Below are 14453 nucleotides of genomic sequence, written 5' to 3' on the forward strand. Positions count from 1 at the left end.
ACTTGAGTTTTTTCCCCGTAGGTGCCTTATAAGATTACAGTGGTGCCATTTCAGGCAAATTGCCCTTTGTGTTTTTTGTAATACTAAACTTTATGGTACCCAAATCCACATGTGGCTATATGGTTGTGTTTTAAAATGGTGTAATGGTACTTACATATTTCAGCAAAGAATGTTGTTGCATACAAACATTGAGAATATTGTTTTTTGTCGGTCAGCAGTAAAAGCCAGTAAGAATTGTCCCATCATGTGCAAGTGGTTATACTTGTGATGGACATTGCTGTACCGGTTATGAAAGTATATGTAAAAATGTTCTAGAGCGGAGGGTGCTGGCTGTTTCAGAAAGACCCATCTAAACAATGGCAAGGAGAGGGGGTTGAATGGCATGAGATTTCTACCTCTTCCAGCCAGCAACAGCAGTTGACTTTTGAGCCATTTCAGTTTAGTTGCTGTGCATGAAATGTATAGGTGAGAACCAATAAAATGTAAAAGTTCGCTTATTTTGAGTTTAGAGTTTGCTTAAAGCTCTTAACAGTCATCACTTTTCTTCATGAGTCACCGCAGCTTAATCTCGTAACTCTGATATAGTAAGACTTCGGGTATATTAAACTAAAATGTCCAGGTCCCAGCCAAGCATTATAAGTACAAGGAAGTAACGCCTGGTTTAGTAAACCCGGATTTAATCGGACAGCTCATAGTAAACCTGTTTTTTTAACCCTGCAGTATTCTGTACCCAGCTATAGTATGTAGTGGGCAGACGCATGCGCCATACGTCTGGCAGAGATCCTTAAGGCATGGATCAGTAAGCAGCCACTTGTAGCCTGCTCACTATCTGCACACTACTCTGGACCTGCATGGATTATCTCAAAACCATCAGCTGAGACAAAAATAATTAAATTTAAAAAAAAAAAAAAAAAAAAAAAAAAAAGGGGGGGGGGGGTTTACGCGAGAAGGTTTTTAATAGACACAGAGGCATGCTTCTATCTAAAGCGGGGTACCCAAACCCTGTCCTCATGGCCCACTGACTTTTGCAGGAAACCACACACAATCACAGGTGGAGTAATTTGTGTTGCAGTAGAGCTGATTAACTACCTCTGTGGCTTTATACAAAACATGTAGTGTTGGTGGGCCTTGAGGACATGGATGGGGGAACACTGATCTAAAGGACATGCCTCTGTGTGCCCTCCGAGCCACTGACAGCCCCCTGTGCTGCGCTAGAGCCCCCTGCATCTGGTGACTAGGAGCTTGTCAGCAGAGTAATAGGGCAGGGGCATACATTGCAGGAGAGGATTTCCTGCATCATACCTCTTCCCCTGTCTCTAAGGGTCTCTCACTGGCTCTCCTCTGCCTGCTCCCCCACCCCCTGCATTCCAATCTCTGCCCTGTGTTGACTAGGAGAACACACAGCTTCTTCTGCAATGTTGTGACCCCAAGGGTTACAGAAGTGAAACTAAAGCATTGCAGGAGATAGCAGCGGCAGGGAGAGGCAGCAATGGACACTACCTGATCCAGCCACCCTCCTGGATAAGGTAGTATACTTTTTTTTTTAATTATTTTATGTCTTTCTTGGGTTCTCATTAAGGCTTGTACAGAAGTCCAACAAAGTACACGACCAACACCACAACAAACTATTTAAATACTGCGCATGCAAGTGAAACAACAAACTGCATGACATGACTACAGTCAAAACAAGTACGTCATTCAAATGACATTGAACACAAGTTGCTAACTGCACAATATCAGCCCAACAGTCACATGAGTTGATCTGCCGGATGGATATCAGTCGGTCATCTTGTCATTTGCCACACATACACATGCCTGATTGTGAAGTACTGTACCTGGATTAAGTGATGAGACCTATGCTTCCTGCGCAAACTGTTACATGCAAATCCCTGTACACTAAGCACTGCATTCTGATCTAGCTTAGACAGGGCCAGATTTGAGCCAAGCCAACATAGGCCGTGGCCTAAGGCACCTGAAAAGCAAATGCAAGCTGCGGGCAGAAGCAGCAATTTTAGCCTTGCAGCAGTCGGCGAGTGCTTGACCGCCGCTGTGCAGCCATCCAGACTATCCGCGGCCGCCCTGCTTCAGAGTGTGCTACAAATAGCTGCGGGCGGCTACGGACAGCTGGGCTGGCAGTCGGGGATGCAAGGAGGCAGTGGGAGGTGATGACGCTGCAGGCTACTCTGTACTCCCTGTGATGCTAATGCCTGCATCCTGTGGCTCCCCAAGTCCACCTCCTCTCTCCCCCATATGTCAGGGTGTAGTGCAGCCCATCTCCTTATCTGGACTACCTGTCAAACACACAGCCTCTGCCCGGAAATTCAAGTAATGGATAAGAGCAGCTATCAATGGTAAATATGGAGAAGAATCAGGCAAGTAACTAAGAAATTAGAAAGATATTCTGCAGTGAGATGGACTCCCTCCAACATGGACAGCTTTGGTAGCACTTTACAGAGTACATAGTCAAGTCATGATCGCAGGCTAGCAGGCTGATGTCGGAGCTCCACTGTCATTCAGCGGGGATCCGCGATCCCCGCTAATCTCTGCCTACTGCTCTTGATGCCGAGTCAGGTGGTCCTGAGGCTGCCACCTATAGGCGTTAAGCAGTCAGGAAGGGGTTAAACAAGAAGCTGTGAGAGACAGCCCTTTCAGCTATTTGAAGCCAGGAGCTGATTAGATCCCTTTAAAGTGGACCTGAACTCTAGCACAGTACAGAAGGAAACAAATGCACCCTGTATGCATTTAGAGAGTTTAGCCTGTCTAATTCCCACTAATCTGTGCCTAATCACCACTGTAATTAAATATCTCAGCTGTGCCAAGCTCAGGAATCTCCTCTGCCACAGCAGAGCAGATAATTTATAAACACAGGATGTTAACAATAGGTCTAATTCCATGAAAGCAGGAAGTAGACACTGCAGATGTATTGCAGAATTTGTATAAGCAGTAACAAATGTTTCTTTAAATGCGTTTATACTGCTGCGTTTCTTTTAGAGCAGAGCGGATGTTGTGTTTAAGTCCGCTTTAAGAGTCTCAGCTTCACTGTATAGCTACCCTGAGGTTAATGCTTGGATTTGGCTAATCTTTTGTATATTCTAGGACAGCGTTTCCCAACCGCTGTGCCGCGGCACACTAGTGTGCTGCGGCATGTTGCCTGGTGTGCCGTGCGTTCCTACTGTATGTAGAACGCAGGAGGGGGAAAGCAGCGCTAGAAGGAGGGGCAGTGGAGGCAGCGGTGGGGAGGGGGGAAATATCCCCCCCCCCCCCCCTCACCTGGGACCCCTCCTTCTGCCTCTCTCCCCCTCCATTTATGGGTGGCAAGTGCGGGGTCGGCGGCGGGGAGGCACGCGGAGAATTACTCACCACTTCCGCGTTCCAAGGGCCGGCAGCGTCATGTCGTCAGATCTCCGCCTTCAATGCCGCCCACTGTGCTTCCGCTAATCAGGAAGCACAGTGGGCGGCATTGAAGGCGGAGATCTGACGACATGACGCTGCCGGCGCTTGGAACGCAGAAGTGGTAAGTCTGCGCATGTCTCCCCGCCGCCGAGCCGCCCCGCACTTGCCACCGATAAATGGAGGGGGAGAGAGGCAGAAGGAGGGGTCCCAGGTGAGGGAGGGGGGGATATTTCCCCCCTCCCCACCGCTGCCTCCACTGCCCCTCCTAGCGCTGCTTCCCCCCTCCTGGGCATCTATACTGGGGGCAACTGTACTAGCTATACTGGGGGCAACTAAACTAGCTATACTGGGGGCAACTAAACTAGCTATACTGGGGGCAACTAAACTAGCTATACTGGGGGCAACTAAACTAGCTACACTGGGGGCAACTAAACTAGCTATACTGGGGGCAATTAAACTAGCTATACTGGGGGCAATTAAACTAGCTACACTGGGGGCAATTAAACTAGCTACACTGGGGGCAATTAAACTAGCTACACTGGGGGCAACTATACTAGCTATACTGGGGCACTACCTACCTATACTGGGCACTATGCTAGCTATGCTAGGCACTATACTAGCTATACTGGGCACCATACTAGCTATCTGGGCACTATAGTAGGTATACCGGGCACTACCTACCTATACTGGGGCACTACCTATCCATACTGGGACTATACTAGCTATACTGGGGTAACTATACTAACCATACTGGGGCAACTAAACTCCCTATACTGGGGCAACTATGCTAGCTATGCAGCCGCACCCCAGCCCCCCCCATAGCCTGCTACACATGGCACTGTCCACTAGGTCGCGCAAACACCCGCGCGCCCCCCGCCGTTCCCCGGAGAAAAATATGGTCAGAAAGTGTTCCCCGGGCCGGAAAAAGTTGGGAACCACTGTTCTAGGAGACGTTAATGTATGTGCAACACTCAGAATAAATATTTTTGTTATTCTTTTTCTGCTACGATTTGTACAGATTCACCATTTCTGGCTGTCCACTAATCAGTGTTTCTCAACATTTTATCAGCGTGTACCCCCTTTTAAAACCCTGTCCTCAGCAAGCACCCTCTAGCATAGTAAATATTCTCACAAGTACCCCTTGACAAATATATATTTAATCGTAGTACATTATAATTGGTTCTAAACAATTTCCAAGCCTTTATTGCCTTGAATCAGCTAAAATACTAATTTGGGGTTGTATAAAATAAGATTTATCATTTTCTAAAAAACTCTAAATTTGTTATTCTTGGCTAAGTATATCAAGCCTGAGTACCCCCTGGAACCATCAGAAGTAACCACACGTTGAGAACCTAGGCTCTACATGTTGGAGAGTTCAGTTTAATGCAGTTTTGCCTCTTATTATGCTATCAGTTTCAATAAAAACATTTTAAAACTAAAAACATGGGGGGGAAAAACATGGAAGAAATTGTACTCTTTGCCTTTTGGTAGAGGAATTTTCTATATTTGGAACATTATTTTCTAAGCGTCTAACACCATTTTAAGATCCATGACTTGGATCCCATGGCAGTAACAGTACAAGTCTTCTAGGGAAAGGAAGAAAATCTGAGACAAAAAGTCATCTATAATACTCAAAACAAAAAAAAAGTCTCGATTTATTAGTCTACATTATAAAAAAAAGGGAACAAAAATAAAAATCTCCATCTGGCCTGGAAGAGACATTCAGTTAGTTACAGGGCTTGGCTTCCCCAAGCATGAAGCCCTCCTCCTCTTTGCCCTAAAGCTGAATACTCACCTTGCAATGAAGGAAGATGGATCACAGCAACATCCGCACGGCGACAGGCATTCCCAGATCCATCTTCCTGCCGGCAGGAATGCGTGACATCACGCAATGGGCACAAACGGTACTTTGCACTGGAGTTGTCTGGGATCTTAAAGAGACTTCTGTAACATTAAAAACATCCCCTGGGGGGTACTCACCTCGGGTGGGGGAAGCCTCCGGATCCTAATGAGGCTTCCCACGCCGTCCTCTGTCCCACGGGTGTCTCTCCGCAGCCCTCCGAACAGCCGGCGACTGTGCCGACTGTCATTTCAATATTTACCTTTGCTGGCTCCAGCGGGGGCGCTGTGGCGGCTTTCCATTCCGAACTACACGGAAATACCCGATCTCATTCGGGTCCACTCTACTGCGCAGGCGCAGGAGACTTGCGCCTGCGCAGTAGAGCGGACCCGACGGCGATCGGGTATTTCCGTGTAGTTCGGAATGGAAAGCCGTCAGAGGCGCCTGCGCAGGAGCCAGGAAGGTAAATAATGACGTCACCGCTGCCCGGACTCCACGGAGGGCTGCAGCGAGACCCCTGACGGATGGAGGACGGCGTGGGAAGCCTCATTAGGATCCGGAGGCTTCCCCCACCCGAGGTGAGTACCCCCCAGGGGATATTTTTATGTTACAGTTCCTCTTTAAAGATCCAATCCACCGTGACAGTCATAATCACCACGCCACACTTAAAGGGATACTGTAGGGGGTCGGGGAAAATGAGCTGAACTTACCCGGGGCTTCTAATGGTCCCCCGCAGACATCCTGTGTTGGCGTAGCCACTCACCGATGCTCCGGCCTCGCCTCAGTTCACTTCTGGAATTTCTGACTTTAAAGTCAGAAAACCACTGCGCTTGCACGCCCGTGTCCTCGCTCCCGCTGATGTCACCAGGAGTGTACTGCGCAGACACAGACCATACTGGGCCTGCGCTGTGCGCTCTTGATGACATCAGCGGGAGAGGACACGGCAACGCAGCGCAGTGGTTTTCAGACTTTAAAGTCTGAAATTCCAGAAGTGAACCGGAGGCGGGGCCGGAGCATCGGTGAGTGGCTGCGCCAACACAGGATGTCTGCGGGGGACCGTTAGAAGCCCCGGGTAAGTTCAACTAATTTTCCCCTGACCCCCCTACAGTATCCCTTTAATGCCATTCGCATGATTGCATGCCTGACAGAAACAAACACTCATTTTTTTTAATTTTTTCTTTTTTTAATAAAGTCGGTCGTCAGGAAAATCAACAAAAAATTGCAAGGTGGGTACTGGCCTATAGGTATAGCCCACCAAGGAAACAGATGGCACTTTTCAGATCTCCGGTAGTGGTTTTACCCACGTACACGCTGTAGATGGTCAGCATCATCCATCTCCACCTTCCAAGTACAAAGGTCATAAAATGCAGAGTTAAAAGAACTCTGCCCACATTCTTAAGGGGCCCATACACCCAACAATTTTCCGCCGATATACAGCCGTTTAGATCACAGTGATCGAAACGGCTGTGAAATCGCCACGCACACAGCTGTCAGAACGATTGATTTCCGTCCGAAATCCGTCGATCCATCCGTGCGGAAGATTTTCTTCAAGCGCCGGCGGGTCGGGAGTGCGTCAATAGCGGCGTTCGAATGCCCGACGACCGACGCAATAAATTACCTGTTCCGCCGGCACCAGTCCCGCTGTCACCGCTGCTCCATCTCCGCGCTGGTCTGGTCTTCGGCATGCTTCACTTCTTCCTGCCCGGCAGGAAGTTTAAACAGTAGAGCGCCCTCTACTGTTTAAACTTCCTCCCGGGCAGGAAAAAGTGAAGCATGTCGGAGGCCAGACGAGACCAGCGCAGAGACGGAGCGGCAGTGTCCAGGGGACTCGCGCCGGCGGAGCAGGTAATGTATGCGGGGCGAGGAGCGGTGGCAGCACCACCACCACAGATTGTGAACGGTTTCAGGCTGAAATCGGTTCACAATCTGTTTGCAGTAAAGGTGGCCATACGATCCCTCTCTGATCAGATTCTATCTATCTGTTGGTCGAATCTTAATGGCAAAACGACCAGTGTATGGCCACCTTTAGGATGTTATGTTATTACAGAAGACTACCGGCACAAGGCAAGGCCCAGCAGCATAAAAAAAAAACAAGGAAGAGGACCTGTACCCAACTGGAATGCAGGGAAAAGTATCTAAATTCTTAACAGTTTACAGGCTAGCCAGAAACACTGGAACTGTGGTATATTGAGTGTGGTTATTGAATCTGTTTTTTTGGTTATTTTTAGCCCACTACAAAAAAATATTAGTGGTGTTCGCTTTCCATGACTTAAAAACTGCTAGTCCTCGAATGAATGAATGAATGAATGAATGAATGAATGAATGAATGCCTGGATTTTAGAGATTTTAAAACACTAAGTGAAAGGGAAAATGGAGACTGACATTTGAAAATGCCAGTCCCATCGACCCTCTGACTTAGGCCGGTTCACGCTGCAAACTGGCGGCAGTAATGCAGTGTGTAGTGTCCGCAGCACCAACAGAAACAGGCCTTCAGGGAATACAGAGTTTTTTTTTTTTTTTTTTTTTTATGGTTTAGGAGAAAATGGTCAGCCTCCATACCCTCACTTCAGATGTGCTTCATAGAATCCAATGCATGTACACTAAGGCTTCTTTCACACTAAGACATTGCGTTAGGTGCTCGTTAAGGTCGCATAACGTGCACCTAACGCACGCATGGTGGTGGTGGCAGAGGACGTTAGCAAGAGCCGCGTAAAGCGGCTCTTTGATGTGTCCGTGATGCATACTATAGTACGCATGCACTGGTAGAGACCACGTGAGCGGAACACTCCGCATCACGTGGTCCCGCCAGTGACGTCAGCACAGTGCAGTGAATCCATGTGGCTAATCACTGTGCCTGTGCAAGCTGGCTAATGCGGCAAAGCCGCTCTAACGCCGTAGCATGCTGCACTTTAGATTGACGTGCAGCGTTACAATGTAACGCAACGTGGGCACTGTGAACAGCCCATGCAGTTACCGCTGTGCGTTGGGGAGCGTTACAGGCTGCACTAACGTGCGCCTTGTAACGTCTCACTGTGAAAGCAGCCTAAAGGTAGCCATACACTGGTCGATTTGCCATCAGATTTGACCAACAGATAGATCCCTCTCTGATCGAATCTGATCAGAGAGGGATCGTATGGCTGCCTTTACTGCAAACAGATTGTGAATAGATTTCAGCCTGAAACCGTTCACAATCGGTGGTGGTGCTGCTGCCGCTGCTTCCCAACCCCCCACCCTCCCCCGCATACATTACCTGCTCCGGCCGGCGTGACTCTCCCCGGTCTCCGCTGTCTTCTTCTCCGTTCTGGTCTGGTCTCCGGGTCCAGCAGGCTTCACTTCTTCCTGTCTAGGGGGGGGGGGGGGGGGGGGGGGGGTGGAAGTTTAAAAGCGCCCTATACTGTTTAAACTTCCTGCTGGGACAGGAAGAAGTGAAGCCTGCCGGACCCGGAAACCAGCGCGGAGAAGAAGAAGACCGCGGAGACCTGGGGAGTCGCACCGGCAGAGCAGGTAAAGATTGCAGCTGTATTGCGTCGGTCGTCGGGCACTAGAACAGCGCTAGCGACGCGCTCCTACCCGCGGGCAATCGACGGTAATTTCCCGCACGGAGCGATCGACGGGACCGATCTATTTCGGGACGAAATACATCGAAATTTAACGTTAACGATTTGACAACAGATTCGATCCCAGTGATCGAATCTGCTGTCGATCAGCGGGGAATTGGCCTAGTGTATGGCAGCTTAACTGTCCCAGCCTTTTGAGAATAATTATGCAGACAATACACACATTACATGCAATGTGAAGCATATTTTGATTAGACAAGGTACAGCATTTAGAATATAAGACTCTCCAGAATGTAAGGCGCAACTAAATTTCGAGGGCAAAAACCAGGGGCAAAAAAATAACAAAAAAAACAACACCTGGTGCGTCCATGTTCCAGGAAAATCTTGTAGAGGTCTCCCCAGTGTCCCCTTTTGTCCACATGTCGTCCTTTGCTCCTCCTGTGTATCCCCCTTCTGTCCCCAGTGTGTCTTCCACTTACATAGTTACATAGCTGTGTTTTTTTTTTGTTTTTTCAACCAAACACCATCCTGAACCTGCACATACCTTAGTTGATCCAGGGAATTGCCTAATTATTATAGTCGTGAATGCTCTTCAATGCACGGAAACCATTCAATCCCTCTTTAAATGCAGATACAGAGAGTTTGCCATAACTACTTCCTGAGGTAAGATGGTCCAGATTTTAAACCACTCACTGTGAAGGACCCCTTTTCTACATAGATGGCAAAAACTTTTTTCCTCCACATGCAAATTATGTCCCCTTGTCCATCTTAAAAACATAGGGACATCTGCCATGTTTTTGTATTTCCCTCTGATGTATTTATACATGTTAATTAGGTCACCTCTCAGTCACCCTTTTTCCAAGCTAAATAAGCCAAATTTGTCCAACCTTTCTTGGTGAGCGAGTTCTTCCATCCCTCTGATTAATTTAGTTGCCTGTCTTTGTACCCGTTCTAGAAGGTCAATGTCCTTTCTATTGTGTGGTGCCCAAAACTGTATCTCATACTCCAGATGTGGCCTCACAAGTGATTTATACAGATGGAGTAGTATAATAGCATCTTGAGATCTTTACCGTTTTATGCATCCCAGAATTGTATTTGCTTTAGCTACAGCTGCTTGGCATTGTATGATTACCTAACTTGTTATCAACCATTATTCCTTAGTCCCTTCAAGTCTGATGTTCCCAACCATATGCCATTTATTTTATATGGTGATCTACCATTGGTATGTCCAAGGTGCAAGACTATCAACATTAAAATGTCATCTGCCATGTGCCTGCCCATACAGCCATGTTGTAAAGATCCTGTTGTAATAGGTTACTATCCATCTTAGTGTTGATAATTCTGCATAATTTTGTATCATCTGCAAAAATGGCTACATTACTCTGTACTCCCGTCTACTAAATCATCATTAATAAAAAGGATTGGACCAAATACTGACCACTGCGGTACACACCACTAAGTTTGCCTTCTATCCCTTAACCAGTTCTCTATCCACATACACACATTTTCCCCTAGTCCCTTTATCATCTTCTGCACCAGGCTATTGCGGGGAACAGTGGCAAAAGCCTTTGCAAAGTCCAAATACACTACATCTATAGCTTTCCCAAGATCTAAATTTTAATTCACCACTTCATAAAAGATGAGCATGCTGGTGAGACAGGGCCTGTCTTTAGTAAAACCATGTTGTCAAACATTCTGTGCTACGTAGCTCGCCAAGTACCAATGGTAGATCATCATATAAAAAAGTGGCATGCAGTTGGGAACATCAGACTTGGAGAAGAAGGACATAGGAATACTGGTTGATAAGTTAAGTAATCGTATACAATGCCAAGCAGCGGTAGTTTAAAGAGACACTGAAGTGAAAAATAATGTACGATATAATGAATTGGTTGTGTATTACGGATAATTACTAGAACATTAGTAGCAAAGAAAATATTCTCATTTTTATTTTCAGTTAGTTTTTTTTATAGCATTGCATCATTCTCTAATTTCAGTTTACACACTACTCAGCATTCTAAATGATTTTACATAGCAGGTCTGTGAACTTGAATTGTCCTCTGGAGAGAAAAATAAAATACAGTGACTAACAGTTGAGATAAGCTTCAGAAGAATAATATCCCGAGAAGCTAGTACACTATTCCGTGTGTGCGTGTGTGTATATATAATTTATGAGGCCACATTTGGAGCATGGGATACAGATTTGGGCACCACACTATAGAAAGGACATTGACCTTCTAGAACGGGTACAAAGAATGGAAACTAATTTAATTAGAGGGATGGAAGAGCTCACTTACCAAGAAAGGTTGGACAAACTGCTTATTTAGCTTGGAAAAAATGCGACTGAGAGGTGACCTGATTAACATGTATAAATACATCTGAGGGCAATACAAAAGCTTGGCAGGTGAGCTTTTTGGAGACTTTACAGTCCTGTTCATCAATGCCATAGATGAAACTGCGCTTCCCCGCGGCTGAAAGCTCAAAACCCCCAAAATTTGCCGAGGGCTCCTTCCGTGTAGAGGCTGAGCTTTGTGCCATAGTTCGGTCTCTACTCGCATCAATCTGCGTAGATCTCTGCCTCTCCCCGCCCCTCTCAGTCTTCTTTCACTGAGAGGGGAGCAGAGAGGTGGTGATCAGCGCAGATTGATGGGAATGGAGGCAGATCTACAGCGCCAAGGTAAGCAAAATCCAGGATTTGCCCTGGGATTTTGGGGTTTTAATTGAGCTTTCAGCCAAGGGGATGCAATGTTTCATCTATGGCATTAATGCTAAAGAAGACTAATGTAAAAACAGGATTTTTTGGAGGCTTCAGAGTCTCTTTAAAGAGGGCTTGGATGCGTTCCTTGCACTGAAGGGCATCCATGGCTATAATTACTAGGTATTTTCCCAGGAGAGTTGATCCAGGGATTTATCTGACATTTGGAGAGGAATTTTTCCCTTTTAAGGCTAATTCCCCTAGATCAATTGGGATACGTGCAGGTTCAGAATATTTTCTGGTTGAACTTGGACAAATGTCTTTTTCAACCAAACTGACTACAGATTGCTGCATATTGCTTTGTAACAGTAAATTCCCAGTGATGTCTAGCCTAGGCTATGTCATGCAGCCTTTTCTAATAAAAAGAACGTAACAAAATTGCTTTTTTTTCCCTCTTTAAACAATATTCATTTATAAATTATTCAGTCATGGTTTGCACATAGTAGTAGAATATTTCCACAACCTGAGCTATACTGTGAAATTTATCACAGTTGGTTACAGCTGGTGTTAAGTGGCAGTCTAGTTGTACCTATACTGCACAGTGTTTAAATAAAAAGCTTATCTGCAGAGTGCTGGGAGTCAGTCTCTTCGGCTGAAGTGCATTCTACTATGTGTCACTACAGTGCCTCTAATTAAATTTATATAAGTGACCGTAAAAAAAAAAAAAAAAAAAAAAAAAAGTATTCATTAAATTATACAGTAAAGTTTCTGTTTAACAGCTGTTAAACTGAGTTTTTTCTCTAGAAGCCAAAGCAGCTGGCAACCAGGTATCTTCAGCACAGGATAATAATTTGTGTTCTCTGAGCAACACTAGCTCTCATCAGTAGCATCTTTGCTATTGGGAAAAGAAAAAGAAGACAGAACTAAGCACTAGCAACAAAACAATGCCAATAGCGCAACCACAATTCCGGTCTCTTCCTCTCCAATAATGTAAGGCAAGCAAATAACCTTCAGTTTTCCTCCAAGTAATATGAACTTAATACTAGGCACTTGCCTATAATAAAGGATATCAGAAATTGAGACAATCATGTAAAGTCCAGAATGAAGAAAGGATCCTGCATTGCAGATGTCTGCACTTCCATGGTCCTGAGCATGCGTTGTGGTTATCCATACCCAGCATAAAAAGGACAAATATCTCCATTCTTAAAACCCTTAGAATCAAGACTTATTCAGCGAGATATAAAAATGCAGAATTTGGAACAATCACACTGCACCCGAAAGGCCGCGCCATGGCTAAGTCACTCAACTGACACGCAACTTCCCATACACTTCTGGGAGTAGCAGAAATTGTCCTGATGCTGTAAAAGTTACACACAAGCTGCAGTGTATTCCGCACTGCAGCTTGTGTGTAACTTTTGCAGCATCAGGACCATTTCCGCCACATTGGGCATGATTCACAAAGTCTTTTCACTTGTTTTCACCTTAATTTTTGCTCTTTAGGAGCTAAAAAAAAAAAAAAAAAAAAAAGTTACCTAGATAAAGTAAAAAAAAAAAAAAAAAAAAAAAAAGTAATATTGAAATGAAGTTAATCAAGAACTTGCTTTGCTAATAAACAAACTTTCAGCACATTTACAAGCAAAATAATAACTCATATAGATAAGGTCATTTATGAGAAGTTTTGCGAATAGAGCCCATTGTGTCACACTCGAAAACAGCGTGGCATGTCTCAGACTTAGCCACTGCATTGACCTGCGACAGGGGAGAGTACCGTGACGTGGTGACCTAAAGAACACCTGAAGAGAGAGACATATGGAGATTGTCACATTTCCTTTGAAACCATGCAAATTGCCTGGCTGTGCTGCCGATTCACCGCCTCTAATACTTTTACCCATAAACCCAGTACAAGTATGCAGATCAGGTGTCTGAAGATTGATAGTGCCACGTTTGTTTCAGCTGTGCGATGCGGCCACTACTGATGCATGAAAGATCAGCAGGACAGTGCGCAGTTGGGGCATAGGGAAAAAAGGCACGGGCCTGTTTATGCTGGATTTGTTGTGCTGCTGGAACACCTAACAGCACTAGCTGGACAGGAAAAAGTATTTTGGACACTATTAGTGTTGCAGGAGTTTTGTGACATTAATTGACCAGCCTCTAGGGCTTGTTTTCCTGTATATAGGGTGTGGGTCACCTGGTTGTAGAACTAACGTAGAGCATTAGGAGCTTGAATTCTGCAAACCTTGTTGCACAAGGTACAACTGTCAAAACTTTTTTTATAAAAAAGTAATTCCACAATACAGCTGAGCTGCCAGCAAGGCACCCTTGGATAAGCAGTCTCTAGCTAAACTGGTTATAGTTTGCACGGAGTCTTTCCTGTACTGGTTCTACATTCATTAATAGAGCACACGAGCATAAGGGTAAACACGAAACCATGAAATAGATGGTACAGACTTCAATAAGTAAAACATTTTGCAATTATCTATATTAAGCAAGCATATTTCATTGCAGTTAACTGCTCAAACCTGGTGGGCTACTGCACAATCATTCCTCTTTACACTACCTTATTAAGTAAACCTTACAACATACCTGCAGCACATGGTGAAAACAAAGTAAACGTAGTAAGCACGGGGAATGCATTCATGCTTGAGCCCTCAAAAGAATTTGGTCTATGATAAATGTTGATAAAACATATTCACCTTTATGGTTTTTGATTGCAGCCTCAATCCATTAAGTGTGTTTATTGCTCTCTCTGCATCTTTAGCATTTAAGTAATTCACAAAGCCATATCCTAAGCTGTGCCCTGCAAAAAAACAAACAAAAAAAAACAAACAAAACCAAAATAAAAAACACAATAAAAAAAAATCTGCCTGAATATATGTAATAGATCATTTTTTCTCAAAGTGGTTAAACTGACTGGCTTTTTATTGCCCAAATACAGTGACAGAAAAAAATGTAACTTTTGTAAGAGGTTTTG

General features: G+C 45.2%; 1 protein-coding gene across 2 annotated transcripts in view; it reads right to left on the reverse strand.

Moving 5' to 3' along the window:
* Positions 1 to 14453, reverse strand: part of ELAVL1 (ELAV like RNA binding protein 1) — a 165350-nt gene that overhangs the window by 76642 nt on the left and 74255 nt on the right. For both annotated transcript variants that reach the window (XM_068233799.1, XM_068233798.1), the window contains exon 3: positions 14176 to 14279. In XM_068233799.1, the coding sequence (XP_068089900.1) occupies positions 14176 to 14279 (104 nt within the window). The remainder of the gene's footprint in view (positions 1 to 14175; positions 14280 to 14453) is intronic.

The sequence above is a fragment of the Hyperolius riggenbachi genome, chromosome 1, assembly GCF_040937935.1.
Source record: "Hyperolius riggenbachi isolate aHypRig1 chromosome 1, aHypRig1.pri, whole genome shotgun sequence".
Taxonomy (NCBI): domain Eukaryota; kingdom Metazoa; phylum Chordata; class Amphibia; order Anura; family Hyperoliidae; genus Hyperolius; species Hyperolius riggenbachi.